At 48.1% G+C, this 24,448-nt stretch overlaps 2 protein-coding genes across 6 annotated transcripts; one reads left to right on the forward strand and one right to left on the reverse strand.

The window, feature by feature from the left end:
- The first annotated feature begins 90 nt into the window (after positions 1-90).
- Positions 91-12,533, forward strand: FTSJ1 (FtsJ RNA 2'-O-methyltransferase 1). Of its 3 annotated transcripts, XM_060268980.2 has the most exons (12): positions 132-221; positions 828-888; positions 2,319-2,459; positions 3,056-3,125; positions 3,222-3,324; positions 3,463-3,541; positions 3,663-3,715; positions 4,774-4,827; positions 6,036-6,138; positions 9,784-9,867; positions 10,222-10,325; positions 11,743-12,533. In XM_060268980.2, the coding sequence occupies exons 3-12, from the start codon at positions 2,339-2,341 to the stop codon at positions 11,962-11,964; spliced, it is 993 nt and encodes a 330-aa protein (XP_060124963.1). In that variant the 5' UTR covers positions 132-221; positions 828-888; positions 2,319-2,338; the 3' UTR covers positions 11,965-12,533. The 3 variants fall into 3 exon arrangements, with proteins under 3 accessions (XP_034997172.1, XP_060124963.1, XP_088514627.1); XM_035141281.3 differs by lacking the exon at positions 828-888 and having other exon boundaries at positions 91-221; XM_088658501.1 differs by lacking the exon at positions 828-888 and having other exon boundaries at positions 140-268.
- LOC118097956 (organic solute transporter subunit alpha-like) lies at positions 12,532-24,056 on the reverse strand. Of its 3 annotated transcripts, XM_035141280.3 has the most exons (7): positions 23,941-24,056; positions 23,450-23,601; positions 22,783-22,856; positions 21,073-21,228; positions 17,887-17,998; positions 15,349-15,601; positions 12,532-13,588 (listed from the first exon to the last, which is right to left on the reverse strand). In XM_035141280.3, the coding sequence occupies exons 1-7, from the start codon at positions 24,005-24,007 to the stop codon at positions 13,146-13,148; spliced, it is 1,257 nt and encodes a 418-aa protein (XP_034997171.1). In that variant the 5' UTR covers positions 24,008-24,056; the 3' UTR covers positions 12,532-13,145. The 3 variants fall into 3 exon arrangements, with proteins under 3 accessions (XP_034997171.1, XP_034997170.1, XP_034997169.1); XM_035141279.3 differs by lacking the exon at positions 23,941-24,056 and having other exon boundaries at positions 23,450-23,906; XM_035141278.3 differs by lacking the exon at positions 23,941-24,056 and having other exon boundaries at positions 23,435-23,906.
- Between the last annotated feature and the right edge of the window lie 392 nt (positions 24,057-24,448).

Here is a 24,448-nt window from a genome sequence, read left to right on the forward strand (position 1 = left end):
GAAGGCGCCGGCGCAAGCGCAGTGATCCGGGAGGCGTGCAAGGTTTCCAAATTGCGCATGCGCCACACCAACGTAGACGAGCGAGCAGCGCCTAGTTTGCTGTAATACCCTTTGCGCATGCGTGGTGCGGGGCATAGCTACGGATCCTTGCATTAGCCATCCATTTCCGGCATGTGAAAAACAACCACCAAGGGCCGTTTTCAGCGGAGGACTTGCTTCCGGTATATACGGGATTTATCTCCGTGGGGAAAGGACGGCGCGTTTTGGGGTAGCCAGTCCAGGCCTCCTTTGCTCTCTGAAGTTGATGGGACAGGCAGACATTCAACAGATGAAGCTCTGTTCCATCGGTTGCATTTCTGTAGAGGGAAGAGCCTTATTCACCTGTTGGTTCCTCCCTGTTACGACGCTAAGCATCTGCAGAGAGCTTATTTATTTATTAGATTTAGGTCACAGGGCGGTTACGTTAGTATGAATCCTGCCTGCCTGGTGATTGTCTTTCGATACCAACAGCCTCTCTAAGATCTAAGATTTATAGGAAGCAGGGCAGGGTGGAGTGGGGCCTTGTTTCTGGATTGCACCATTTCACGCTGCATGTGGGGACTCGCATGATGGGCTCACCCTGCACACAGAAATGTGGAATGTCAAGGAGAAAACTGGGATGGAGCCTTCCACACTCACACCTTGACGCACCGCACTATGTTTCTTTGCCCAAGGGGATTTTTTTCCTAGAAAGATTTAATTATTTTGGTAGGTAAAGGTAAAGGGACCCCTGACCATTAGGTCCAGTCGCGGACAACTCGGGTTGCGGTTTTCATCTCGCTTTACAGGCCGAGGGAGCCGGCGTACAGCTTTCCAGGTCATGTGGCCAGCATGACTAAGCCGCTTCTGGTGAGCCAGAGCAGCGCACGGAAACACCGTTTATCTTCCCGCCGGAGTAGTATCTATTTATCTACTACTTGCACTTTGACAAGCTTTCGAACTGCTAGGTTGGCAGGAGCAGGGACCGAGCAACGGGAGCTCACCCAATCACAGGGATTTGAACCGCCGACCTTCTGATCGGCAAGCCCTAGGCTGAGTGGTTTAACCCATTGCACCACCTGTGTCCGTTATTTTGGTATGGAGTAGCAAATCATTCACAAGCCTGTCTCCACCTTTCATTCTGAAGTGCTGCGGATTCAAAACAGGTTTACAGCTTCATTTTCCATTTGTGGTCACTTGGCAACAAGAAGCTGAGGTTAAGCTAGGTCTCCACCCGGGAACCCTTTCACAGTGTGGTGAGAGCCAGTGTGGTGTAGTGGTTAAGAGTGGTAGACTCGTAATCTGGGGAGCCGGGTTCGCGTCTCCACTCCTCCACATGCAGCTGCTGGGTGACCTTGGGCTAGTCACACTTCTCTGAAGTCTCTCAGCCCCACCCACCTCACAGGGTGTCTGTTGTGGGGGAGGAAGGGAAAGGAGAATGTTAGCCGCTTTGAGACTCCTTCGGGTAGTGATAAAGCGGGATATCAAATCCAAACTCTTCTTCTTCTTTCACAGTGCTAGCACCCAGTCCTGGAATACAAGAAGAATTAGGAAATAATAACAGGGGCTTAGAAAGCTGCCATGTATTGAGTCAGACCCTTGAACCATCTACTCTGAATGGCAGCAGCTCTCCAGGGTTTCACAAGTGCATTCAAAAAGTGCAGAACGCATTTTCATAGAATTGTAGAGTTGGAAGGGATCCTGAGGAATTTAAGCAGCTGTTTGTATGGGGATCAAACCAGCAACTTTTGTTGCTACGGTATCTACACTGCACTTGGAACATCTTAGCTATGCAGTTTTGAGAGATAAATTTCAAGATGATGCTTATTCTCTCCTAACCCCCTAAATGGTCTGAACTCATAGTACCTCAGGGAATAACACACTCTCTCTCTCTCTCTCTCTATATATATATATATATATTTGTACCCCACCCATCTGACAGCTCTGCCCTGAATAACATCCACTTATAAGGTAAAATCTACAAGGGCTTTTTCAGTGATGGGGCTGCAGCTTTGGAACAACCTCCCCAGAGTTTCTTTTACTTTTCAGAAAAAGGCGTTTCAGGTGTATCAACTCTCCAGGGCTGAAAAAAGTACTCTCTGAGATTCTCTGTTGCATTCCACCAGGCAGCCATTTTGATATTGATACTGGATTAGCTAATACTTCCTCTAGGGCCGGCCTGTTATGCCTCCAGTTCATTTGTTATAATAAGCCAGTGCTACTGCTTTGACCCACAGTTGATTTTCTTCCCCACACAATGGCAAAGCAGGTAACAGACAAGTTCTTCTCTCGCATTCTAGTACCTGTCAAATAAGTGAGGATGGGACGTTCCTCCAAAGACAAGCGTGATATTTACTACCGCCTGGCCAAAGAAGAGGGGTGGCGAGCCCGTAGTGCGTTCAAACTTCTGCAACTGGATGAGGAATACCATTTGTTTCAAGGTGGGCCAAAAAAACATATGTCCCCATTATATTACCACTTTTTCTTGCATCACTGAAGGGCATGAACAAGTGTTGAACACTCAAACCTATTTTTAATGCCATGGCTCAGACCCAGAACCTGTGTAATATTAATACTTTTGCTTTGGTATCTCCTCCTTCTAATACAGGGGTCCCCCAACCTAAGGCCCGGGGGCCGGATATGGCCCAATCGCCTTCTAAATCCAGCCCGCAGACAGTCTGGAAATCAGCATGTTTTTACATGAGTAGAATGTGTCCTTTTATTTAAAATGCATCTCTGGGTTATTTGTGGGGCATAGGAATTTGTTCATATTTTTTTTCAAAATATAGTCCAGCCCCCCACAAGGTCTGAGGGACAGTGGACCAGCCCCCTGCTGAAAAAGTTTGCTGATCCCTGTTCTAGCAGATAGCTTTTCCAAGATGACCAGAGTCCTGTTTTGGGGAGATAACACTGCAACAGAGGCCCCATCTTACCACTTTAAACAGTCATTTATTCCCCCCAGAGAACCATCTCAGGAGTTCTGCTTCCTAGTCCTTTTTTGCAGAGGCGCTGACTGATCCTCTCTTGTCCTTTCTAGGTGTCTCTAGGGCTGTGGACCTCTGCGCAGCTCCTGGGAGCTGGAGCCAGGTTTTAAGCCGAAAGATCAAGTAAGCAAACAATTCAGTTCAAATATATCCAGTGGGTTGCATCTCCTTAGAGAAAGGCTAGACTCTCATGGGATCTACTTCTATTCCACCCCACAGAGGAGAAGACATTAAAAACTCTGATGTCAAGATAGTAGCTGTAGATTTGCAAGCCATGGCTCCGTTGCCAGGTGTCATCCAAATTCAGGGGGACATTACCAAGGTAGGTGCTACCTAGTGGATCTTGGGGTGATGACAGCCTTGAGCTTGGCCTCTACCCCATCTAAGCAGCAGAAGAAAAAGAGGCCTACCCAGAGAAAAGTCTCTTTGCTCACATACCCACCTACCTCTCTGTTTCCAGGTCTCTACAGCTCAGGAGATCATTTGCCATTTTGAAGGGCAGCCCGCTGACCTGGTGGTGTGTGATGGAGCCCCTGACGGTAGGTGGCAACCAGGCTACCAGCCTTGTCATGGGAATCAAGGAGCTCTGCTGGCCAACGGTGGCTTTAGAGGGGAAAGCTGCCTGTATTAGCTCTGATACGTAATTCCTTTACTCTGCAGTGACCGGACTCCATGACATAGATGAGTACATTCAGGCCCAGCTGTTGCTCGCTGTGAGTATCTCCTGGTGTTTGCCGCTATGTGTAATGAGCAAACTCAACCACAATGGGGGCTGTGGGGGCTTTGCACTGATGGAAGAGCCGGTTGGCATCCTTCAGCAGAACGTTGCCCAGGCTGACTGAATGCAGCAGATCTGGAAGCTTGATAGGAAGAGTGCCAGCAAGTGATGGGTATGACGTCAGCCCCTGTGAGCCTTCCTGTGATCCCCAAGCCCCAGAAAATGCCACGCTGTTCTGGGTCCTGACATAAGGCCTGATATCAGGCAGGTTAATGGGATGCCCTCCAAAGGACCTATCTAGTACTGTATCATCATATTCCCCAGACCTGGAAGATCTACAGACTGCGCCTAAGTGGAGTCCTGTGGTTGGACTTCCGGGTTAAGCGCGATCGCCAGCGGACGCGGGAAAAAATTCTGTCCCTTTGGAGGGTTCGGGGGGGGGTTGCAGAGCGCGCAGCCCCCCAAAACTTCAGGAAGAGCATCCTGAAGCCCTTCCTGAAGTTTTGGGGGGCTGTTCCACAATCTCCATATGCAATTACAAAAATAGATTTTCAGTAAGATATTTAGCATTTGGCTCTAAATCTTGGCTTTTTTTTTTTAAAAAAAAGTATGCTACAGCTGTAAAAACAGATTTACAGTCACAACCTCTTGTGAATTCCCAGAAACCCAAGGAAGGGTTGACATGGCTGCCGGTTTGTAGTCGGGAGCTGTAAAGACTGTTCCAGATGATGCATTGGCCGGGGAGACGTTCAGTTCCCACTGATCAGCTGATCAATGCTGACTTCAAGGTGGACCCTGCTCACATATCATGAGTCACTGAGGGTGGGAAAGCCCAGGATCCAGTCCACTTTCTCACCCCTGTCTTAAAAGTACTGGGCCTTTGCTAACAGGAAAAGAGCAGGACCATAGCAAGCCCTTTGCCTTTTATCTAGGTTTCTCTTCTGACCCAAACTCTCATGGGATGCTGGTGGCTCTGTTCCCCACCTGCTGCATCTTTGTGCCAAAAAAGGCTTTTCTCTTTTGGTGCTGATTGTTTCCTTCTGTTTCTTCCAGGCTCTGAACATCACTACGCACGTGCTAAAGAAGGGAGGGACATTTGTAGCAAAGGTGAGCCCTGCAGGTGATCAGGGAAGAGTTAATAGACACTGCAGTTCTGCTTTGTTGTTGCTGTTTAGTCGTGTCCGACTCTTCGTGACCCCATAGGCCAGAGCCCGCACCTGCTTTAGGTGTGGCCAAACAGGGCTGCTGTGGGCACCGCACCAAAATCACCCTGCAGTGGTGTTTCAGCACCTGCTTATTGCTGTTCACCTGAGCTCACCTAAGGCACCACAGCAAACAGGAAAGGGACTCGGTGGGCCTGTCTAGTTCATCAGCCCGCTGAGCATCAGCAGTGGGCCAAGAGGTTCTTCAAGACAGCAACAAGGTAACTTGAGCAGGAATACTGAAAATCTGAGAGCTCATCGTTTGTCTATTTCTTTTTATTCATTTAATCGAAAACATAATTCAGTAATGTGTAAAGAATAAGGAAATAGGGAAAGAAAAACACAACTGAGTAGAAGTTAAAATTAAATTTGCCAAAAATGGGTACAAATTAGGATTTATGGCAGAATCAAATCTGGCCCATAGTTAGTGCTGAAAAACTAACTCAAAAAGTAAGGTATAGTAGAAGACAGACCAAAGGTGACGTGGTGTTCAACCACATGGCAAAAATGTATTTTATATGAAAATTATAACAACAGTGTTTAAACACCCCTGGTGAAATAAGCTACTACCCGGTATTTGGAATTTTTAATAAAACTTCACCTTCAAGCAAGAATATTGTAAGACCCAAAGGATAACAACCTGATACTTTCAAACAAAGCAAAATGGCTTGTTACGCTTCCCAGGGATTGTGAATGCAAGGACCCAAATTCGTGAGAGCTTGACTTGAACTTGGCTTAAGGCAAAGATGGCTGTCAGTGGCATTGGGAATCCTCCTGATGTGCCTTCTGCTGACGTGTTGAGGCAGGATCTTGTGATTTCGTGAGATCCCAGAGCAGGGAACTTGGGTTCATTCCCAGTGATATCAAGAGTCACTGCACTTGGGTGCTGGCTGCATGTTGAGTCTGTTTTGGGAGCACCCTGGGCTTGTTCCCTCATGGCACCTTGATGCTGTTGAGCTCAGTGTCCCCAGTACATCTGAATTACACCCGTTCTCCGTCTCCCATTGGCGGAGGATTCCTCTGCATCTGTGTTTCTATCCACGGCTTGGGTAATGTGGCATAAGAATGCAGTTTATCCAGGCGAAATGATGGCATTTTGCTTTCCTGTCTTAGATATTCCGAGGGAAGGACATCACCCTCCTCTATTCCCAGCTGCGGATTTTCTTTCCTGATGTGACGTGCGCCAAACCCCGAAGTAGCCGCAACTCCAGCATCGGTGAGCAACCAAATAACTTCTTGCAAGCCTGTTTAACTTGCAGCTTTGCCATTCATGGGGAAAACTGTACAAAGCATTACAGGATCCTACAGCTTGTTCAGAATCCCTGGAATCTCAAAAAAATAGTAATCCATGAGTGGAATTCTAAGTGGCACTAAGGAGATTGCTGCGAGTATTTCTGCTTGCCCAATGAAACAATCTTCCCCCTCTTCTACCCCTGTATGCTGTTCTGGGGCCTCTCCCAACATCCCCAGAGCCTATCTGGGGGGCATGGAGGGGGAGGAGAGGCAAGGGGAAGCCATGTTGTGCTGGCGAGACTTGTCCTGGCTCCCGCTAGTGCAGCTTTTTAGTTGTATCTGGTCCCATGTTTCTAGTTGTCATTGTTGCAGGTGAATGTCTGGAAGCATGCAGGCAGAGGGGGTGTGTGGTGGTGGTGATGATGATGATAATGATATATTATTATTATTATTATTATTATTATTATTATTATTATTATTTATACCCCGCCCATCTAGCGGCTTACAACAGAAAAATGAAATAAAATAATCTATTAAACATTAAAAGCCTCCCTAAACAGGGCTGCCTTTAGATGTCTTCTAAAAATCTGGTAGCTGTTTTTCTCTTTGACATCTGACGGGAGGGCGTTCCACAGGACAGGCGCCACCACGAGAAGGCCCTCTGCCAGGTTCCCTGCAACTTGGCTTCTCGCAACGAGGGAACCGCCAGAAGGCCCTCGGCACTGGACCTCAGTGTCCGGGCAGAACGATGGGGGTGGAGACGCTCCTTCAGGTATACTGGACCGAGGCCATTTAGGGCTTTAAAGGTCAGCACCAACACTTTGAACTGTGCTCGGAAACGTACTGGGAGCCAATGTAGATCTTTCAAGACCGGTGTTATGTGGTCTCGGCGGCCGCTCCCAGTCACCAGTCTAGCTGCCGCATTCTGGATTAGTTGTAGTTTCCGGGTCACCTTCAAAGGTAGCCCCACGTAGAGCGCATTGCAGTAGTCCAAGCGGGAGATAACCAGAGCATGCACCACTCTGGCGAGACAGTCTGCAGACAGGTAGGGTCTCGGCCTGTGTACCAGATGGAGCTGATAGACAGCTGCCCTGGACACAGAAATGACCTGCGCCTCCATGGACAGCTGTGAGTCCAGAATGACTGCCAGGCTGCGCACCTGGTCCTTCAGAGGCACAGTTACCCCATTCAGGACCAGGGAATCCTCCACACCTGCCCGCCTCCTGTCCCCCACGAACAGTACTTCTGTCTTGTCAGGATTCAACCTCAAACTGTTAGCCGCCATCCATCCTCCAACCGCCTCCAGACACTCACACAGGACCTTCACCACCTTCACTGGCTCTGATTTGAAAGAGAGGTAGAGCTGGGTATCATCTGCATACTGATGAACACCCAGCCTAACCCCCCCCCCCTGGTGATCTCTCCCAGCGGCTGCATGTAGATGTTAAAAAGCATAGGGGAGAGGACATGATATGTATGTCCCCTCGTGACTTCTAGCGTCTTTCTCATAGCCCTATTACCCATTGCTTTGCCAACTCTTTCCTCCTGCCTCCACCCTGCTCCTTGCAGCAACCTCCTACAATTAAAAGAAAACAAATGAGCACTTTTCCAAAAACACAAAAGTGAACGTAGGTCAGAGAAGCGCACAACAGAATCTGCACATGCCGTGGTGTCGTGCTCTCTTAGGGCTTTTGTTTTTTAAAAAATAATTTTTATTGATTTTGCACATTAGAAAGAAAACATACATGATGCCTGCCTTTTTCCCATCCGCCATCCACAGGCCCCCTCCTGCCACGAGAAAGTCCGGTGAAGGTAGACAGTCGAAGGTGGTCCATTTCATAGTTGAGTTTGTCCCCTCCCCCCCTTCCCTGCCCCAGAGCCCCCCCCCCCCCGCCACCGGAGAGCTCCAGAATAACAAGGAAGAAAGAAGGAGTATACCCACCCAACTATTTCCCCAAATATACATTTAAAAAACCCCACCCCCCTCAAAAAATGAAATAAAGAAATAAAAAGAAGAAAAAGAAAAACTATCATGTTCATTTCATTATAATCACATTTTAGGGGCTTCCCCAACCTCCCCCCTACCTCGGTCTACATTTCCAATTCTCATTTAACAGGTTTCTGATCATTATTCCTATTCTATTTAACCTTATTTTTTAACCTTATTTAATATTCACATTTGCAAATCTTACCATAATTTCAACTAATCAGCCTTCTTCCCCCCCCCTTACCTAATTTTTACCTCCAAAGACCTCCATCCCTTTTAAACCATTTATTCATTCCTAAGTTTAGTTAACTATATATCTATTGATCAATATACCTACTCCCCCTTTGGGACCCATTCACCCCTTTCAGTCCAGCAAGTTCCATAATCAACAGTCCAGTTTTCAAGCCTTTTGATCAATCCTAATAACAAATCTGCCATTCCTCCTTCATCCCACCCCCTTTCCCCAAAATTTAACCATCCAAACTTCTCTTAGGGCTTTTGATTGAGTTTGCTTTGGTGGAGGTCTTTTCTGCTTCAGTGCCATTTAAAAAAACAAAAATCATGTTTGTGTTGCAGCAGCTGCATTTGGAGTTTAGGCTAACTTTTTAAATTTATGCAAACATGTTTCTTCAGTCACCTAGTTCAGCTAGGGACAAGAATCCCATTACATTCAATGGGTAGCCATGCATTTGCAAAATTAGGACATGTGTGTACTGTTGTTGAAGGCCAGTGTTGGAGGTAGTGGGCAGTTGTTTTCTCCTGCTGCAAAGCTAATCCCCAAAGGCTAGTTACAGGTAGGTAGCCGTGTTGGTCTGACGTAGTCGAAACAAAATAAAAAAATTCCTTCCTGCAGCACCTTAGAGACCAACTAAGTTTGTCATTGGTATGAGCTTTCGTGTGCATGCACACTTCTTCAGATACACTGAAAGGCTGTGTTTCCCCAAAGGCTGTGTTTCCCCGCTTCCTATAGATGTGAGCGGCAGCCATTCATTTTTATAGGTCATTCTCTCAAGGGCACCGCTGGCAAATGGGCTCTTGCCATTGAAGGGCCTCCTGTCTATTGCATGAGTCATACGTCCGTCATCTTCTGCATCCCAGGAGTCAGACTGTTTTATTCTGTCACATAGCACTCAGTGGAAACAATTTAGAACAGAGTCTGACTGTGTCTGAATAGCTCCATGCTAGTTCTTGGTCATGCTCATATGTGATGGAAGCTTAGAAATGGCCCGCATATAGGAAGATAGGAAGCTGGATTACATCAGTGAGGCTACTGGATCCATCTAGCTTGGAGTTGTCAGCCCTGACTGGCAGTGGGCCTCAGGGGTTGCAGGCAAAGGTATTTTCTAGCCCTGCCAGGAGATGCCAGGGATTGAACCTGGAACCTTCTGTTTACAAAGCAGATGCTCTGTCCTCTTTGCTGTGTCGTCGTCCCCGTCCCCCCGTCCCCGGTCTGATGGTTTTAGTGCAGAACATGCCTTTTCCCAATGCAGGTTGGGGTTAGGCACAACATATTCCTCACAGGGCTTGATAACCAACTGTATTGGGGAAACAGCCGGGGATTGTGTGTGTTTGTGTATAATTTAGCGTGGAATCCCAGAGCGGTGATCGCCAAAGCTTTTAACTGCCTTTTCATCCTTCCAGAGGCCTTTGTTGTTTGCCGAAACTACAGCCCCCCCGAAGGCTACGTGCCAAACATGTCAAATCCCTTGCTGGATCACTGTTACGGTAAGGAACCTTGAAGGGGGAAGAGATGTTTCTGTGGGTTCCCGTTGTGCTGTGGGACGCAGGGCAGGGAAACTCAAGGGGAAGCGGGTGGTTTGAGGGCAGAGGCAAGAAAGTGTGGATGGAGGAGGGGGATTGTGAGTCTTCACAATCTAAAAGCTTCTTAACCACAGAGATTTTTTTAAAAAAAAGTTGTAAGGATATTTTTAAATGAGGGGAATAGGATTAGGAATTGTAAAGAATTACAAAGTTGAATAGTGGGGCGGGGGGGGGGTGTCGAGGGCAGGACAGACTGTGTTCAACCCTGGAGGGTCCATCTCTTTGCAAGCAACACTTACCAAACCTCCCCCAATACAGATGTGGATTTTAACCAGCTGGAGGGCCCCAACCGGGTGATTGTCCCCTTCCTGGCTTGTGGAGACCTGAGTGCTTATGATTCCGACCGGACGTACCCTCTGCAGGTAAGGCTGGCCTTGGGTGGTGCGTCTGGAGAACCAGGTGGAGTCCTATGGGCCCTCTTCCGCCACGTGGTCCTTCCTGAATCGGTAGCTGCAAAACCACCCTCTGGTCGTTGGCACTGGTGGTGCTAAGAACAGAAGAGGCCTGCTGGATCAGACCAAAGGCCCAATCTTAGTCCAGCATCCTTCGTGGTCTACCAGATGCCAATGGGAAGCCCACCAGCAGGACCTGAGGGCAATAGGAGCCCCCCTCCCCATCTGCAATTTCCATCAACTGGTATTCAGAGGCATACGGTCTTCTTCATGGGTAGCAGCTCCTTTCTCGGCGCAAAGATTAAAGTACACGGGTCCCTCTATTAGGGATTCCCAGTCCAAAGCCCCTGGTGCTTTGCAGTTATCAGTAGGAGAACCTGAAACAGGCAGCATTGCATCCAGTGCTAGTCCTACTCGGAGCAGACCTGATGAAATTCTTAGATCTAAGTCAGTCCCAGCTATTAATTTCAGTGGGTCGACACTGGATGAGACCAATAACGGGTCCAACAGTCAAGAAGGTGGTTTCGGCATGTGCTGTAGAAGGAAGTGAGGGGCAGATGGGGCTCATCCGCCAGGGAAGGGGCTCCATCTAGGTCAGGCATCCCCAAACTGCGGCCCTCCAGATGTTTTGGCCTACAACTCCCATGATCCCTCGCTAACAGGACCAGTGGTCGGGGAAGATGGGAATTGTAGTCCAAAACATCTGGAGGGCCGAAGTTTGGGGATGCCTGATCTAGGTCAGTGATGGCCAAACCTGGCCCTTCAGGTGTTTTGGGACTTCAATTCCCATCATCCCTGAACACTGGTCCTGTTAGCTAGGGATGATGGGATTTGTAGTCCCCAAACAGCTAGAGGGCCAAGTTTGGCCATCACTTAAATAGGTGAAGGAAAACCTCTGCTGCCTTGTGGGATATCTTTGGAAGAAGAAAAGGCTAAGGAGTAAACCCTACACAAATCCTGGATGGAGTCCCTGCGATGGTTAGACGGCGCCTTGTACGCCTCCTTCCACCAACTCCTGCAGTGAAGCTGGTGCTGAGTGTATTGCTCCACTTTCCCTTGTGCTCCTTCAGCGAAGCCAAGAGGGGGGTCTTGTCATCTGGGCGGCCCAGGATCTCCAGACACATGGCCAGGGAAGGTCTCTCTGGTGCTGGTACTAAAGAGGTTTGACCCCACCCCTGTCTCTCAAGACAGACAGGTGCCTTCAACTCTTCAAGTAGAACTAGCATTGGCTACAGCCCAAAGACCGCAATGTAGAGAATGGAGGTGCCTGTTAATTAGCACTGGAGATTAACAAAAAGGATAGTGGTGGTTGGTGGTGCTTAGGCTCAGGAAAGGGATTTGGACCACCTGCTTTAAAGCTCACTTGCTCTCTTTCCCATTTGATCAGCTGGATCCCGAGAAGAAATACACTTACGTACCCCCGACTCAGCCTCCCATCTGCCCTCCCTACGAAGAGGCCTGCTTCTTGAAGAAACACAATCTGCTGACCAAGGAGCAAGTGCCCCGGCCTCAGCAGGGAAATGCCCTCCTGGAGCAGCAAGAGCAGGGGGCTGCATGCTTACCCCTAGAGGCTGAGGTCACAGACGCCCTTGGAAAACTGTCAACGTGACATTATCACAGAAATGGGGGGGGGCAAGAGATGAATACCGCCCCCTGCTGGTTCGAAAGACTTTTCATCCTTCTTGGTTTACCTTTTACAGCGGTGGTTCCCCATTACCGGTAGATAAGTACTGCAAACCCCCTGTTTTTCAAAAGCTAAGCCCTGGACCCCTTACTTTTGAAAATTTTGATATCTCTATGGTAGTTTTTGTTAGGTGAATAAGAACAACATTAATATTTACAGGCCACCCATCTGACTGGGTTGCCCCAGCCACTCTGGGTGGCTGCCAACAAAATATTAAAAACACAATAAAACCTCAAACATTAAAAATGCAGACGACCCCCCCCCCCGGGTGGTTACACAGACCCGCTGACGTCCACAGACCGCCAATTGGGAACTAGTATTTTACATAATTTTCTGTTTTATTATTTTCTGTCCCTTTCTCCCTGACCAATCAAAACTGTGTTGTATCTGATTATCTGTATCTGAACTGTATATCTGAACAGATAAACTGTATCTGAAGAAGTGTGCATGCACACGAAAGCTCATACCAAAATAAAAACTTAGTTGGTCTTTAAGGTGCTACTGAAGGATTTTTTTTATTTTGCTTCGACTCAGACCAACATGGCTACCTACCTGTAACCAAAACTGTGTTGATTTTAATGAAGCTTTGTCACTTGCTCAAAGCTTCTCTTTTGCTGTGATAAGTAGCTAGGGTGCTTTATTGGGAGGACACACACGGAGAGGTTCAAATTCCTGTTCATCCATCCAGGGCAGCTGTGGGCTAAAGACAGGGTTTTCTTGGCCTCCCTTCCCTCACAGGCAGACTGTGTTCTGAGTGCTGCAGAAATTATTGATAATCATTTAACAAAGGCATGCTGTTTCCCAGCACGGCAAGTCCTTCCAGGTTTTTGATTATTCTGGCCTTAGTCATACTGCTTATTACTTTACCTTCTTTAATCTGACAGTCGAGACTTGCTATAGATGGACTGAAATTCCCTCACAATGCTATTTATTCCTCAAGGTAAACCTTGTCCTTTCTCCCCCTGCCCCACTCCTTGGCTAAGCATGGAGTTCGTGGTTGTTGCTGTCATCTGCCTCCATCCTGTTTTCCTCAGGTCAGTCGTCCTTGTTTCCTCAGAATCCAGGTGTTGCCACAAAAGGGAGGACCGTTTCCTGGAGATTGAGGGCTACACAACAGTGATCCCTTCACCGTTCAGTTTGGCCACCTGGGCATGAGTTTGGATTCCAGTTGGTGGTGATTCTGGGCCAGTACTTTGGTGCAAGGAGCTGGCTTTCAGGGCCTCTGCCCGTGGAGGCCCTGTCCTCGGGATGCCTGGCCCCCAGCTCTCCCGCCAGCCATCCACAGGCCCCCCCACAATGAAATCAAAGCGGTCCAGCGGAGAGTGCTCTATGGTACACACAGACTCCTCACCCAGGTAGCCTGGGTTGGCTCCCTCCATGGATGCGTCGTCTCCCGGGCTGCAGCATCCAGATGGGGGACCCTCGGTCTGGGAGGCTCGGTGGCGGGTGACCTGCTGAGTGTCCAGCTGCGGCTCGGCTCTTCGGAAAGAGTAATGGGCAAATATGCCGATGAAGAACATCTCGACAGCCAGGGAATAGTAGTAGATCACTGGAGGGGTGAAGAGAGAATGAAGAATATGGTACACTCCGCAGCAGAGGTGGGGAACTTCCAGCCTGCTAGGGATTCAGGTTTGGCCCAGGAGGTTGTTTCCCCCAAACCTTGCCCACTTTCCCCACATCCAACATTGTATGCAATTTCAGGTGTGGGGCAGGTAGAAAGAGACATGACTGGCTGCGCTCTCCCAGTTGTACTGTAGGGAGAGAATTGCCAATTGTGTTATTGAGCTATAAATCTGATCATATAGTCTGCATTGTATAATTCTGAGTATGACTTAGCCACCCCCCCAAGGCCAGATGAGCTGGCCTTGTCTGGAACACAGAAGGGCTTATCAGCTGCTATGCCTGACGCATAGTCTTACTCAAGGCTGCTGGAAGTTGCTAGCTTGACGCATGTGTTTATGCATAGGACCGGACACAGGAAGATCCTTATATGTACCTGTGACCCCCTTACGTACGCACATTTAGAAAGGAGCCCAAAGAAGTGTATAAGAAGCTTTGCAATTTGTGTTTCTTTACTCTTGTCGTGAAACATGGATCACCGAGAGTCCCTTAAATTTAAGGATTAAAATTCTTTCTCTGAATTCAACCCCGGTGTCTTATTGACTGTCTCTGTCCTTGCCTGGGCGCAACTTAAAGGACCCTTAGTAGCTGATAAGGCTACAGTACATCGGCAAGCGAAAGCAGATTCCTTACACCAGGCTTCCTCAAACTCAGCCCTCCCGATGTTTTTGGCCTACAACTCCCATGATCCCTAGTTGCAGGACCAGTGGTCAGGGATGATGGGAACGGTAGTCTCAAAACAACTTGGAGGGCCGAGTTTGAGGAACCCTGCCTTACACCTTCCTTTGACGCTTAGGCCAGACCAGCCTCCGCCAACCTGATGCCCTCTGTAGGTTTTGGAGTACAACTTCCATCAGCCCCAGCTAGCTTGGCAGGCGTCGTAGTTGCACCAGCGGAAGCCAGCACAATGATTCCGAGTAGAATAACAGGGACTTCTCCCTGCACACCTCCACAGCCTCCCCAGATCTGCTCCAGGGGGTTGAGGGAACCCCGAGAACAGCATGGGAGGGAGAGGGGCACTGTCAAGCAAGCAGAAATGTTTACGCTGATGGAACAATCTCCTTAGCTCTACTGTGAATACACCAGGTTGGTGAAGGCCATAGCTGCCAAGTCTCCCGTTTTCCCCAGGAAATCCCCGTTTTTCCAGCTGTTCCTAGCTGAAAAAACAGATTTTTTTGTTTTCCCCGGTTTATTCTGGCGCGGCGGCCATTTTGGAACTGGGCGGAGCATGCTCAGAAGTGACTTTTGATGCTGCTCTGCCCAGTTCCAAAATGGCTGCAGTGCGACTTCTGGCGCGGTGGCCATTTTGGAACTGGGCAAAGCAGCATCAAAAGTCCCTTCTGAGCGTGCTCCGCCCAGTTCCAAAATGGCGGCAGCGCTACTTCCGGCCTGCTATTTCCGGCCCGGTCCCTTATTTCTCTGACAGCAATTTGGCAGGTATGGTGAAGGCTAGCCCAAATGATGCCCTGCCCCTTGCCCAAGAGCCAGCTTTGTAAGGAACTAGTTCCCCCCCCTTCTCTGCCCCCTGAGAGACCCCAACCCCGCAAGGTGGCAGGGAACCTCTCTGGCATAAGACAGCCAGGAAGGCAATTGTCCCTGAGACAGCAAGTCAGAGAGTGAGGTGGCCTGCCCGTCAGCCAACCCCCCTCAATGCCTCCTGCTGCGGGCTCCTGGCCTCAGCTTACTTACCTTGGGAGCGTGTAACCGGGGAGAGAGGCGGGCTGCAAGGGATAGCCCCCACTGCCCCCATGGTCTCCAGGATCCCACTCTGCAGGCCGCAGAGGACGAGGACCAAGATGATGCAGACGAATTTGGAGCGCAAGTTGTAGCCGTTGAGCGCCGGCTTGGTGGCTTTGTAGAAGAGCAAGTAGCCATAGAAGGATAGGAATGTGGAGATGGCAATGATGGCGTAGATGTAAGAGTTGGGGTTGGTGTAGCCCACCTGGGAGAGAGGGATGGGCAAATGAGATGCCAGGTGCTGGGACTCCCCCCATCAACACGTGTTTGGGGGAAATCCTATGGCGCTTGAATGGCACTTTCAGAGCAAGACTTTTCAGTAGAAGTCCAGGGCCCCACTCAGCAGCAGGAGAAAGTGAGCCCACCCAAAATGGTTCATGCCATTTTGAAATAATGCACATTACCTCCTAAAGAGCCACACATGCTTACCCATGGACATAAAAAGGTAAAGGGCCCCCTGACCATCAGGTCCAGTCGTGTCCGACTCTGGGGTTGTGGCGCTCATCTTGCTCTATAGGCCGAGGGAGCCGGCGTTTGTCCGCAGACAGCTTCCGGGTCATGTGGCCAGCATGACAAAGCTGCTTCTGGCGAACCAGAGTAGTGCATGGAAATGCCGTTTACCTTCCCGCCGGAGCGGTCCCTATTTATCTACTTGCACTTTGATGTGCTTTCGAACTGCTAGGTGGGCAGGAGCTGGGACCGAGCAACGGGAGCTCACCCCGTCACAGGGATTCGAACCGCCGACCTTCTGATCAGCAAGCCCTAGGCTCAGTGGTTTAACCACAGCGCCACCTGGGTCCCATACCCATGGACATAGTAGGACTGTTAACTACAGAATCTAAAATTGCCTAGCTCCACTGCTGAATGGTGCAGTGAAGATGAGCACATCTGAAAAAAACAAAAAACACAGTTCAAGGTCCTTAATCATTAGCTCTCAAGAGTATATTTAGGTGGTGGTTGTTTTTAGGACACCTTTCTTAGTTTCTTCCTACAAATTAATACCTCAGGTGTTTTTTTTTTGAAATATTAAGCGGGGGTATAGAAATGTTTTAAAATAAATAATGGGAAAGGCTAAGCTTCAACACTAGCACTTTGGTATAATCAGAAATGTGAACAGCTTGCAAAACTGCATATAAATAGCAGGATGCAATATAGAGAAGCTCAAATTTCTACTGTAGCTAATCCCATTCTGATCCATAGCCTAATCATGAAATCACTGGTTCAATTTGGCTGCTTTAAGTTAAAGGAGAAGATGTTAACTGGGGGCAGAGAGCAGGCGCGCTGCCCCCAGGGACGTGGCGTGCATTTTGGGGGTGGGGCACGTGTTTTGGGGGTGGGGCGCCCAGCACGGGTGGGGACAGGCAGCCGCAATGGCACCCCTGGGATTGCGCTGCCCGGGGCATCGCGCCCCCACCGCCCCTAACTTCCTATGCTACTGAAGATGGAAAATCAACACACCATTTCCAAGGGATCTGGGTAAAAGCTGGGTCCAACACAATTTGAGCCTTGAAAAGCCCATAGAGCCAAAAGGGAAAGTGGGAAAGAACATCACTTTTCTAACTTCCCCTTTCAGGTCTATGGAGATTTCAAGGAAGAAAATGTTAACCACCCTCTATGCTTCATGGTGGGGTGAGGGGTGTGTGTGTTGAGATAAATACTTTGTGGGCGCCAGGCAAAGACCTGAAGGGGACCACTGCATATACATCTCTAACCTAATATAGCTCCATCTATGGAAATCATCATCTATAGACCATCTATAGTGGTCTGGGGGGCAGAACTGGTGGTGGTTCTGCTTATATCACCCAGCAGTGCCCCCCCTTGCTGTTCCCTCTTTGCCTGTTAACCAAGGCAACACAGTTCTCTGAGCTTCCTTCTCACATTCATTTCCTTCCCACCTTTCAATTTATGTCCTGCACTTACTTGAACTGGGGGCTGCTTGCAAGCTTTCATTCCCAGGGCTGTGGAGTTTTACTGTGCTTTTAAAACACCGATGAGCAACTTTTAATTGATACCAATCAACAGTTGCCCCGTTCCCTAATTGCCAGGTTCGCCCTGGTTGGTCCCAGCCTGGTGCTCAGGAACGTAACAGCATTTTCATGTTAACATCCAGCGATAATAACCTTGTTCTTTGGTCGTCATCCAAAGAAACTGCTGCTAAGGTTCAGCCAGAGCTCCCTCTCATTATGCATACAGAATTTGAGTTGCCTTGCCACGTCAATTTGATATGCTCTGGCTATAATTAAGACCAGCTTTGTTACTCAGTGAGGGATAACAATGCCCAGATTCAAGTCAGCTCAGTCCAATGGAAGCATCTATCATCAGACCGAAGAATAGGCACCTCCTATCACTTTCCTAAGGAAAATATCCAACCTGCAGCATCATTGGGAATACCAAGGACTCATTCTGTGCTTAATAGACATTCCCCTGGTGTGCCTTAATTCCCTTCCTCTCTGCCTGTCAGCCATGAATTTCACAGCCAGAATTACTTACGTCGCCATAGTCATATTTCTCATCCGTCCAGAGGATAAGGGTGACGAAAAAGAGGATGGTCCTGATGACAGAGAGCTGATACACAGCCAGCGTCATACATCGCAAGTTTGTTCTGCAGAAGGGAAGAAGCCAGTGGTTTTCAACCAGTGGGCCATGGCACCCTGGGGTGCCTTGAATGATGGTCAGGGGTGCTGTGGCCTCTGACCCTCTTTCCTTCCCTCCCTCCTCGGATGCCCTCTCGAGTCTCTGCCTCCCAAAGACTTGCACATCTGTTTGTGGCAGCACCCCTGGCTGCAAACTCTCCAGGCAAATGGTTCTCTTGGCCTCTGGTTCTGGCCAAGGGGTGCTTCCCAGGTCCCTATGGGGCAGTGTGAGGAGGCGCCTCTCTTTGGGGTGGGGGGAAGCAGCTGAGAGACCAGGGGCAGCAGGAGTGGCCACCCAGAGGACTCCCAAGGAGAGGGAAGAGGAGAGGAGGCTGAGGGAACCCTCCACAAGGGAGGGTGTTTGAAAAGGGGTGAGAGGCTGCCAGCTCTGCAGGCAAAGGGTGACCTAACTGGGCTCCTCAGTCCCACAGGGGTGCTGCAGAAAGAATGTAGTTAGTAAAGAGAGTCGTGGGCTCAAAAAGGTTGAAAACCTCTGGAAGAATCCAATGAGAGTGACTGCCATGGTGTAGAGCAGGCATCCCCAAACTGCGGCCCTCCAGATGTTTTGGCCTACAACTCCCATGATCCCTAGCTAACAGGACCAGTGGTTGGGGAAGATGGGAATTGTAGTCCAAAACATCTGGAGGGCCACAGTTTGGGGGTGCCTGGTGTAGAGAGAAGAAGAATTAAGCATGGGTTCCCTGATTGTACTCAATATCCTGTAGTGTAGAACCTCAGCCAAAGGATTCAGGAGCACTGTAGCTGATGCATCAACAGTGCAACACTGTGATGGGTTGCACCATAACCATCTTTTGAGGAGTGAAGAACAGAAGGAAGGAGAATGGCAAGCTGGCAAGTAAGAATCTTGAAAAATTCACATTCCCTTAAAAAAAAAAATCCTAGCAGTGGAATTCAGTAATAAGGGTATGCATGTGGGGAACGAGGTCCATTTGCACAGCTGATCTTTCCCTCCCCCTGCACAACCCCTAAAACTGTTCTGGGGGTTCCCCCAACCCCCAGAGCAGCTTTATTTTATTTTTTTATAATAATTTTTATTAGTTTTACATATAATCACATTACCTATCATAGTATCTTCTTATTTAACCTTTTTGGCTCAACTGAGCCTAATGACTTCCCTCCCACCCACCTAATGGTTTACAAACTTTAGGTTTTGCTTCTTTGCATCTCACTTTCTTTCCTATTCTTATTATGTCATTACCTAAAAAGTTACATTCATAGAATCATAGAGTTGGAAGAGACCACAAGGGCCATCCAGTTTAACCCCCTGCCAAGCAGGAAACACCATCAAAGCATTCTTGACATATGCCTGTCAAGCCTCTGCTTAAAGACCTCCAAAGAAGGTCTTTACTTACATTACTCAACCTGAATAGGTAGCAATTTCATCTTACAAATCTTCAGATAACTCTGCTACTGATGTTAATTGCTTACAGTTGTCTTTCAATTATAGTATAAATTTATTCCAGTCTTTTTGGAATGCTTCATGTTGTTTCCATTTTTGGCTAGCAAAATTCTTGCCACAGTAGTTGCATATAAGAACATTTTTTTTATCTTGACTCGGTATGTCTTTACCCACTATACCCAATAAGAAAGCTTCTGGGTTTTTTTTAAACAAAAGTGTTTTAAAACATTTTCTTTAACTCATTATATATCATTTCCCAGAAAGCTTTTACCTCTTTATCTGTCCACCCCAGAGCAGCTTTAAGGGGGGGGGAGGGCAAGTCCAGTTGTGCAAGAGGACCTCACTCCGTGTAGGCAGCAACTTAATTGAATCCCACCCTACATTTCTAACCCTTAAGATTGTAAAGGTAATCTTGAATGTGAGGAGGTACTTTCTGGTGGGATGGCAGAGGATTAAACACAGGAGGAAACCAAGCAGGAGTTCTAGGGGTCAGAGAAAGAAGACGGAGTGCCCAATGAATTATTGTTTATTATTACTTAAGTGACTCCTATGCCACTTTTCAAGACCACAAGTCCTTTCAAAGCAAGTCGCAATCACATTACAGTATAAACAAATTTACACTGAAACAATTGCAAAGTTGCAAACTTTAAATTACACATACCATAAATTAAAGGTAAAGGGACCCCTGACCGTTAAGTCCAGTCATGGGCGACTCTGGGGTTGCGGCGCTCATCTCACTTTACTGGCCGAGGGAGCCAGCATTTGTCTGCAGACAGTTTTTCCGTGTCATGTGGCCAGCATGACTAAGCCGCTTCTGGTGAACCAGAGCAGCACACGGAAACACCGTTTACCTTCCTGCCAGAGCAGTACCTATTTATCTACTTGCACTTTGACGTGGTTTCGAACTGCTAGGTTGACAGGAGCAGGGACCGAGCAATGGAAGCTCACCCTGTTGTGGGGATTCGAACCGCTGACCTTCTGATCGGCAAGCCCTAGGCTCTGTAGTTTAGACCACAGCACCACCCGTGTCCCTTACACATAAATTAGATTCATTAAAAATCTAAAACTAAAAGCAGCATAAAACAAGAACTAAGGAAATGAGACATTGAATAGAAAAACCAGAATGAATTATGCAAAATAAGGAAATGTGATTTGCAGAATTTTTAGATTTCAAATCATTCAGCCTGGCTCAACATTTTATATGTATTTAAAAGCACAGGGATTGCGCAGCCATGGAGATAGGGTAAGAAATACGGTAAAAGGCCTATTAGGAGGACAGCTCGAATGGGAAGCTTCAAGTTGTTGTACAACATGAGTGTGTGTGTTTGTGTCAGGGTAGGACCTTAAGGAGAAGGCTTATCACCATCTGTTATGTGCTAGGCACCACTGAGAAATAAAAGCAAAACCACAAGTCCTTGCCTGCACTTTCATAATCTGAAAATGTGAGGCAAAAGGAACGAGGAGATGTGGGGAATGAGGAAACTTTTCAGAGCCTGATGTAAGAAGGGGGCGTGATGCATTTAGCTGAAGTGTTCTGGGTCAGTTGCAAATTATAGGGTACAATAAGGAAGCTATAATGTGCAGGGCCAACTCTGATACAGCACAAAGGCAGGCTCTTCTTACCTGTTGGCGGCAATTTCAGGAAGGCAGCAACAGCAGCAACAGGGGAAAGGGTTTGGAGAAACACGCTGGCTCTCCAGTTGCTGGAGCATTCGGTCTGATCCGCCAAAGAAATCTCTGATCAATGCAAGGAATTTCCAGAGGGTGATGGAGTGGTAGCTGCAGGAACAGGAGTGTTACAGACTATGTATCTGCTGGATCATAGTGTTGCTGGAGAGGAGCAGTTGGCGGAGCAAATTCAGACCTTAGACTTAAGTCACTTTTCTGCCTTTCAGTTTGTTTGTTCGTATGATTCCTTGGGTTCTCAAGCTGAAATGTGGTGGACACGTTCAGGACACAAGGCTACACGCCCACATCCATTTTGAAGGAGGAAAGGGGGAAAGGAGTTTCTGCATATTTGTTGTGAAGGTGGAGATGGGGAAATGGAAGGTGGGATGAACAGCCAGAATGATACTGTTCTATGGTCCCAGTGAAGCGGTCATTGTGCTCTAGTAGTTATCAGTTTAATAGACCCGGGTCCAAATGCAACTACATTTGGGGTGGTGGGAAATGATCCAATGGTACAGCCAGCCAGTAAATGACGTACAGTGGTACCTCGGTTTATGAACACAATTGGTTCCGGAAGTCTTCATAAACTGAAGCGTTCATAAACTGAAGCGAACTTTCCCATTGAAAGTAATGGAAAGTGGATTAATCTGTTCCAGACGGTCCGCGGGGTACTTAAACTGAAGCGTTCATAAACTGAATCATGGGTGTAATTGGTTCCGGAAGTCTGTTCATAAACTGAAGCGTTCATAAACTGAAGTGAACTTTCCCATTGAAAGTAATGGAAAATGAATTAATCTGTTCCAGATGGGTCCGCGGTGTTCATAAACCGAAAATTCATAAACCGAGGTGTTCATAAACCGAGGTTCCACTGTAAGCGCGTTGAGGGAATCTAGAGCCATACCTGCAGTAAACATTCCATAATGTGGGGTTGGGATTTTGGAGGAGTACCGGTATCTGTTGCAACTTGAGTTTGCCCACCGTCCTCATGAAGGAGACCGCCATGCAGTCATTAAAGGTACACAGACTCCTTCCCAAAGGTGATGGCAAACTTCATTCAGCATAGAGTCGTTTGTCAAAAAAAGCAAACACAGTGGCAACTTTATTTCTTTTATTTTATTTTTACACAGTGGCAACTTTAGTTGTAGCCTGTAGACCAGGTGTGGGGAACCTGTGGCCCTCTAAAAGTTGCTAAACTACAACTCCCATAAGCCCCTGCAAACATGGCCAATCGCCAGGGATGATGGGAGTTGTGATTCAGCAACATCTACAGAGCCAAAGGTTCCCCACCCTTGCTGTATACAGTGGTATACACCCTTGCTGTATACAATTGGTTCTGGGGAGCCGGTCGCTCCCCGAGTCCATCACTCCCTGAGGCACGCTTCTGTGTGTGCGCCAAATGCCGATAGAGCGCTTCTGTGCACGAGCACGCTGCACAGATCACTTCTGCGCATCTGAGCGCTGCGGAACCCGGATGTAAACACTTCCAGGTCCGAAGCGGTCACTCCCCAAGGCGGTCACAAACCGAGATACCACTGTATTTTTCAAGGAAAAACAATCCTGAAGTGGGTAACTTCAGGTCTTCTTGGCAGTAATTCCCTTAGGATAAATTACATTTAATCCCGCTCCTTCCACTGCCTGTTCCCACTCCCATCAAAAGAAACTCACATGGAGGCCACAAAGTTACAGACGAAGGAAGTGCGAGGGATGAACAAACCAATGAGGGAAGTGAGACTGAACACCTGTTGGATAAGGAGATGGGAGATGATATTAAAAGATTTGCACATGGTTTGGCCTGCAGTTTGTCCCTAAGCAGCACATACCTTTACACAATCCATCTTCTGCAAAGCACATTCAGCAGACATTTTTCTGCACAAAGACTTTGGGGCGCTATAGTTCACCCCTCACTGAGTTACGGTTCTCAGCAGCCCTTCACAAGCTACCGTACTGTGCTCAGAATTATTTGCAGAGGGGCCGGAAGATACTCTCAACGTGCTTCAGAAGTGTTGTGTGTATGCAGCATTCAGTTTAAGCTACTAGATGCTACCACAACATGAAGCTGCAAACGAAGCTAGCTAATTATGCATTTGTGTGACGCGGTTATGTGTGACTAGTACATAGGGAGAGCTGCAAGCATGGAAACAATGGGTTGCAGGCAGCTAACTTTTACTCAGGGCAGACCTATTGAAAGGAATGGACCTAAGTTAGCCAGGATCCTAAATCGGCTTCACTGTGGTTTCTCAGCTGGATTTCCTAGGAAGTGAACGCAGGGTTGCAGTCTTAAGAGGCTGAGACAGGGGAGATAAGGCTGCCTGCTTACTTTGCCCGTTCTTACCGGATAGACCCCCAGGATCCAGAGCGAGAGGCTGGTTCGGCGGGAGCTGTTGCCATGGCGCAGGAAGAAGCCCATCTGCTCCAGGAAGAGGCCGACCTGCACAAGGCCCAGGAAAACGGGGACTAAGAAGATCCAGATCTGAGCCTTGATGACTGTGCGAAAGGGACAGTTGCGGGTCAGGGAAGAAAAGGGCAGAGATCCCTCACGCAGGATTACTACAGAGCACCTTATCCGACCCGGAAGCCTTTCTTCCCGATCCGAGATATTCAAGGGCTGATTGAGCTTTTTGTGTGTGTGAGAAGGCACTCTGCACATGATCAAAGGCACTCGGTTCTTACTGCACCATGTCCCATGGCTGACTCAAAAACAGAAGAAGTTCTGAAGCCCTTTCCTCTGCCTTTCCGTACCCCCTGGCCAGCCCTCCTTGCTCCCAACCAGAGTCGCATCCTGGTCATGATTCTCCACCCCACAACAGCTTCCCCCAACCTCACCTTGAAAGATCTCTGATGACAAAGGGAATTGACCCCCAGAGAGAGAACAATTTGAGGCGCGCACCATTTTCCTTTCTCCTGGACAGGTGCCTCCAGGTTCTCCCCCCCCCCACCGCCCAAATCAATAATCTCTTCCTTTCCCATCATTAGTCACCACATTAATCATTGACACAAGCCAGGCACAGGTGTCTTGACAACAGGGCCAAGTCCATCTCTCCTCACCTGCCAGGGAATCCTGAACCAGGGCAGCTACGTATTGTGCCATGAGGGCAGACCCACACTATATATTTAAAGCACATTCAACACACATTCTCCCAAAGGATTGTGGAGTTTTCCCTTCATGGAGCTTGTTTCCAGTAACCTTAATCCCATAATAAATTCGTTATGTCTTTAATGTGTCACAAGACTCCTGTTATACAGTCTTTAACTGTCTCTTATCCAATGCTGCTCTGAACACAAAATAAAAAAAATCCTTCAGTAGCACCTTAAAGACCAACTAAGTTTTTAT

Source organism: Zootoca vivipara, chromosome 15 (genome assembly GCF_965207765.1).
Source record: "Zootoca vivipara chromosome 15, rZooViv2.hap1.1, whole genome shotgun sequence".
Taxonomy (NCBI): Eukaryota; Metazoa; Chordata; class Lepidosauria; order Squamata; family Lacertidae; genus Zootoca; species Zootoca vivipara.

Bases quoted from the DNA above. Each gene is read 5' to 3' on its own strand.
- FTSJ1 (XM_035141281.3), top strand. From the start codon at position 2,339: ATGGGACGTTCCTCCAAAGACAAGCGTGATATTTACTACCGCCTGGCC. The intron at 2,460-3,055 runs GTGGGCCAAAAA...TGTCCTTTCTAG, and splicing joins GGAATACCATTTGTTTCAAG to GTGTCTCTAGGGCTGTGGAC. The intron at 3,542-3,662 runs GTAGGTGGCAAC...TTTACTCTGCAG, and splicing joins GTGTGATGGAGCCCCTGACG to TGACCGGACTCCATGACATA.
- LOC118097956 (XM_035141278.3), bottom strand. From the start codon at position 23,764: ATGTGCAGAGTGCCTTCTCACACACACAAAAAGCTCAATCAGCCCTTG. The intron at 21,229-22,782 runs GTGAGTTTCTTT...CTGTTCCTGCAG, and splicing joins TGTAACTTTGTGGCCTCCAT to CTACCACTCCATCACCCTCT. The intron at 13,589-15,348 runs GTAAGTAAGCTG...TCACCCCTCCAG, and splicing joins CCCGGTTACACGCTCCCAAG to TGATCTACTACTATTCCCTG.